Source organism: Hyaena hyaena, unplaced genomic scaffold (genome assembly GCF_003009895.1).
Source record: "Hyaena hyaena isolate Hyena2069 unplaced genomic scaffold, ASM300989v1 scaffold_1584, whole genome shotgun sequence".
NCBI classification, from domain to species: Eukaryota; Metazoa; Chordata; class Mammalia; order Carnivora; family Hyaenidae; genus Hyaena; species Hyaena hyaena.
In genome coordinates this window covers 14,115-19,827 of record NW_024082220.1, presented here as the reverse complement: position 1 = coordinate 19,827, position 5,713 = coordinate 14,115, and the positions used below count along the sequence as shown (strand labels likewise).

The following is a 5,713-nucleotide window of genomic DNA, read 5'->3' as shown; positions in this document are numbered from 1 at the left end:
GACTGTTTGAATGTAATTACATACATGGAACTGGGAATGTAGGAGTACAGGCGAGTGTGTGTAAATGTGACTGTGCTTGTATTTTATGGGTGTGAGTGTGAGTTTGGAGTGTATGTGAGTGAGTGTGTAAATGTATATGGCTGTGCATTTGAGTGTATGTTGTGCATATGCACGTGTGTTTGCATCAGTGTGTAATGTTTCTGTATTTGTATTTGTGAACTAAGGGTTGTCCACCATTATGGTTCTAGTGTCTGACTTGGATATGGGGAGTATTTGATTGTGTATTTGGGGGTAGGAAAACAAAGGATTAATTTGAACTCATGTTTCTTAATAATAGGTAATCAGAGCTGACCACTGAAAACTCATCAAAAGTACAGGTTTGGGAAGATGTGGTAACTACCCACTGCTATTTAAATGACTACTGGGGAACCTGGGTGGCTCAGTTGGTTAAGTGTCCAACTCTGGATTTCACCTCAGGTCATGATCTCACAGTTCATCTCATGTCAGGCTCTGTGCTGACAGCCCAAAGCCTGCTTGGGATTCTCTCTCTTCCTCTCTCTATGTCCCTCCCCCATTTGTGTTCTTCTCTCTCTCTCTCTCTCAAATTAAATTTAAAATTTTTTAAATTAATTTAAAGGGGTATTGGCTTATCTGAGAGAGGAATTATTGAATCTACCCATTTCACCATCTGAACCTGGTGCTTTTATTTGCGAGGGTCTCAGAAACTTCTCCCTTTTTGTAGATATTGTTCTGTTTAGACTTCCTGTTAACACTAGAGAGATCAGTATTGGTAAAGCATATATTCCTAACAAATTTCCACATCATCTACATTTCCAAATGTATTGTCACTGACTTGTGCAAACAAATCCAGTGATCCCTGATGTAAATTATCATTGGCATGTTCTTCTCTTTTATTGTAACTCTTTTATTTATTTTTGAGAGCGAGGGACAGAGAATGAGCTGGGGAGGGGCAAAAAGAGAAGGGGACAGAGGATTTGAAGTGAGTTCCTCACTGACAGCAGAGAGACCAAAGCAGGCTTGAATTCGTAAACTGTGAAATCATGACCTGTCCTGAAGTCAGATGCTTAACCAACTGAGCCACCCAGTCACCCCCCTCTTTATTTTTTTATTTAAACTCAAGGTATTTAAGCTACAGTGTCGTCTTGGCTTCAAGAGTAGAACCCAGTGATTGATCTCTTACATATAGCACCGAGTGCTCACCCCCAAAAAGTGGTTCCTTCATGCCCATCACCCGTTAAACGCATCCCCCCCACCCACTTCCTCTCCAGCAACCCTGTTTGTTCTCTGTATTTAAGAGTCTCTTATGGTATGCCTCACTCTGTTTTTATCTTATTTTTCCTTACCTTCCCCTATACATTTGTTAAGTTTCTCAAATCCCACATGTGAGTGAAATCTTATATTTGTCTTTCTCTGACTGAGTTATTTTGCTTAGCATGATACACTCTAGTTCCATCCACATTGTTGCAAATTGCAAGATTTCATTCTTTTTTATTGCGGAGCAAAATTCCATTGTATAATTATACCACATCTTCTTTATCCTGTATCAGTCGATAGACATTTGGGCTATTGTTAATGTTTAATTTGACTATTGTTAATAGTTCTGTAAATAGTGGGGTGCCTGTCCAGACGCCCATTATTTATACACTTAATGGATTTTTAAGTGTACAAATACATTGATGACTATATGTACAGTGTTGTACAGAAGATCTCTGGAGCTTACTCATCTTGCTTAACTAAAAGTTTATATTTTTTTTTCAGAGTTTTCTTACATATTTTTATTTGTATTTTCAGCTGTAGGATTTTTAATTTCTTTTAGTGGTTACTTTTGAGAGAGAGAGAGAGAAATACAGAGGGTGAGTGGGAGAGGGGGAGAGTGAGAGGAAGACACAGAATCCAAAACAAGCTCCAGGCCCTGAGCTGTCAGCACAGAGCCCGACACAGGGCTCAAACCCACAGTCCATGAGATCAAGACCTGAGCCGAAGTCAAGAGTCCAACCAACTGAGCCACCCAGGAGACCCAGTAATAGGGTTTGTTTGTTTTTGCAATAACTTGACTAGCTCCAATAAGTAACTGGTGGTATCTGTATCAGAAATGAATTAAATTTAATACTTACCTTATGGACAATTGATATTTGCTAATTGGGAGTTTTTATACCCAAGAACAATGATATGACTTCTTCATTTGTTTATGTCTACTTTCTTTTTTTTTTTTTTAAATGTCTTTATTTCTAGGAGAGAGAGAGAGACAGCGTGAGCAGGGGAGGGTCAGAGAGAGAGGGAGTCACAGACTCTGAAACAGGCTCCAGGCTCTGAGCTGGCAGTCAGCACAGAGCCCGATGCGGGGCCCGAACCCACGAACCGCGAGATCATGACCCAAGCGAAAGTCGGATGCTTAACCGACTAAGCCACCCAGGCGCCCCAGTTTATGTCTACTTTCATATATTTCAGAAATTTTATACAGTTTCTCATACACTTTTGATACATTTTTATTGGATTTGTTCCCAGGTATTTTCTTGTATTATTTTATTACGTTAAAATTTATTTTTCATCCTTTTTTAATTGCACCCCCAATCCCCAAATATGACTTGCAAATTGTAATTTTTTATACAAATGCAGGCACTTGAGCCATGACATGTGTTCAAATGGATTTATAATATATTATCATGAATTATTCCATTCGATGGGATGATTAACTGCTCTCCCAGCCTACAATAAGAGCTGCTAGGTGTAGGAAAGTCAACGTGGAAGTGAGGTAGAGGTGAAAAGAAAACAGCCTCTTTCCTAACCCTCACCTCCCATAAAACAAACTCCATCTGGATGAATATAAAATTATCTAAGACACACAATCCATGAGAAGCATTAATTTTTATTTGATCACTATGTTATATGGAAATTATGAAGAAAAGGGCAAGACAGTGCCCAAATATATTTACTTTGCTTACATAAAATTCTACACATTTATATGATGAAAGCCTGCATGATCCCAGTGAAAAGTACAAATAGGAAACTATATAAAGTATATATAAAATGACAGTATCCATATTAGATTTAATATCCTCTCATAAACAGGTTAACATGAAATCTATAAATAGAAGAAAATTTAAAATTTAGCATATGAGCCAGCTGTAAGAATAAATACAGGAACATGGTCAGTAACACCAATATTTCATATGAAGTAACTGAAAAGTGAAGGAAAAGGACATGATGACTTCACCGTGACTTCATCACACTGAACAACACAACCATCTCTCCACACAGACGCTACCCCAGGCCTGTGGCCTCAGTCCTCCAAAACTGGAGGCAAGAGACCCAAGACTTAGCGCCTTTTCAGGATCAAAGAGGAGGACAGAAGTATGTTCACTTTGCTAGACTTTAGCAACAACCTAGGAATTCTATCCTGATGCCTCTTCTCATCATAAAACAATGCTTGGCTGTCCTAAGATACTCAAAACGCACGACAACGTGCAACATGAAATTGAAACGTCAACTCCCGCTCCGTGTCTGCAGTACCTTTCCTCCGACCACCCCGAGTCCTATCGCGTATTAACACGCGCTATCTGCGGTCTGAGCGGAAGCAGGGCTGTGTTCTCACCCCCCCGGGCTGCGCGCCCAGCTCTGCGGAAGCGCGGGTGCCTGACCGAGCGCGGGCAGCCTAGCTCCCGACCCCGGGAGGGGGGGCCCCGTGTCCCTCCCTGGGGGAGCCCCGGGCTTCTCCTCCATCCCCAGCTGGAGGCCGGGGGGCCGGCGGCGGGGCGGGGACGAGCCAGCTCTTGGCAGGGAAGACGTAGGCCGCCTGGTTGGCCATGGTGTAGACGGTCTGCAAGGCCGCGCACAGAGGCTCCCAGAGCTGCCCGAGCCGCGAGCGCCGCTCCCAGGTCAGCGGGCAATGGCCCTGCTGCTCCCACACCGCAGCCACGTCCTCATAGACGGCCTCGGACAGGGCGCGCACGGCGGTCACCAGCCTCTTCCGCAGTGGGGGCGGCCGGCCTCCTGGGGACCTGCACCTGCTCCGCCGGCCGCGCCCGGCGCCCCGCGCCCCGCGCCTCCTGCGCTGGGCATCCGCGGGCTCCTCGCCGTCGCTGCCTTGGCTCGAGCCCGGCGTCCTCCGTGTCTTCTTTCCCGGAGTCACACCGCGCTCGTCTGCCGGAGAGGCCCCTGCGGAGGACGCACGTGGCTGAGCGCCCCGCCAGCTGGGATCCAGGGCACCCCCACTCCCTCGGGTGAACCCCGCCTGTCTCCTCCGCCTTCCCGCCCCAGCTCTGGGATGAGGCGATGCCAGGCCCACCAAGGACCCCCCAGAGCTCCCAGGATTCCGGGTCTCCTAACCCGATTCAGCCGCTCAACAACCCTCCGTGCCCGCGCCCCGCGTATCTGACCTCCCTGTGCGCACCTCGGGCCCCAAAGCAAGATCCCACCTGCTGCAGGGCTGGTGCCGTCGCTGGAAGGGATTTTCCTCTTCCCGGAGCCCTCCCAACTGGAGCAGCCTTCGGATTCTGCGGACAAAGCCAGAGTTTTGTGACGGCGTCCAGCCCGGCCCCCTCGACGCCCTAGTCCATCCTGGACACGCAAGGGCCAGCGCTGGCCGCCAAGACTAGGTTCCCAGCCGTTCCTCGAGCCCAGGAGCTGCAAGGGTGCCGCAGGGCTCCCAGGTCCCTGGCGGGGAGACCGAGCTATCCCACGTCCTCTGCCCCCCCCCCCGCCACCCCCCTCCGGAAAACCAGCTCTCACCTGATCCGGAAATGCAGCTGTCTCTTCTGAGCTCGCTTTCCTTGGAATCCTCCTCATCCGTCTTGGCGTCAGACCCTGGAGGAAAAGGGGCGGTTTGGGCGCGTGGCCTCTCGCGAGGCCCACAGAAGCCCTAGCCCGGCCCTGATCCCAGCCTGTGGACGGTTCTCTCGACAGAGGCTGTTCAGCCGGGGGCCAAGGTGAACCAAGCTAGTTGGTTCCAGGGGATCACTGCCCCATTTGTCAAAGCCTCCCTAGGGCTGGGTGATCTAGGGATCTAGATCCGGACCGACCTCCGCATAAAACCCTGACCCCCACCCCTCCTTCCAGCCCCCGTACACAAACCACCCGCATCCCTACCTCGCCTTTGGGTGCGACTCTCTCTCAGCGGGGACGATAATGTCTCCTCTTTGCCTTCCAGTGGTTTCTCCTCCACATGTGAGCCGCCTTCTGTGAACGAGTTCTGTTGGCAGGGCGGCTGGTCAGTGGGGTGTCGCTCGGAGGAGCTGAGGGGGTCCGAGCCTTCAGTTCCCAAGTCCATCTTGAAGCCCACGGCGTGGCCCGTCTCCCTGCACCGCCGGGACTCCCAAGTGCACACTGGCCAGTGGGACCTGCCTTTTATAGGCGCCTCCGCAGGGCGTGGCTCGCTCTTATTGGCTGGAAAAATTCCACCTTCCTGCCTCTCAGGGGAACCTTGGCTCTTGGGAGAGATGGTACGTGGCCAACCACTTGTGCTTCCAATGGGGAGGCCCCCTCAGCTAAGGGGAGACTTTTGCAGGGTCCTGTCGTGGTGTCAAAAAGCGGGACCTCTCCCTGTCTTACTTCTGGTCCAGCTCCCACCCAGGACTATTTAGGACCCTGATGGATTTGTGTTCTTTCTTCCCAAGAGTACAGGGATTAGTAGGCTCATTAGAAAGGTTTCTTCCATATCACTGGAAAACATGTATTGTCAGTATTCTTCTCACAG

The 5,713-nt window shown here is 49.0% G+C and overlaps 1 protein-coding gene across 1 annotated transcript; it reads right to left on the bottom strand.

Moving 5' to 3' along the window:
* Window positions 1-3,673: 3,673 nt before the first annotated feature.
* Window positions 3,674-5,287, bottom strand: LOC120226098 (protein FRG2-like-1). The gene is made up of 4 exons (XM_039224306.1): window positions 5,107-5,287; window positions 4,750-4,824; window positions 4,437-4,514; window positions 3,674-4,176 (listed from the first exon to the last, which is right to left on the bottom strand). Exons 1-4 carry the CDS (start codon window positions 5,285-5,287, stop codon window positions 3,674-3,676), a joined length of 837 nt encoding a protein of 278 aa, XP_039080237.1.
* Between the last annotated feature and the right edge of the window lie 426 nt (window positions 5,288-5,713).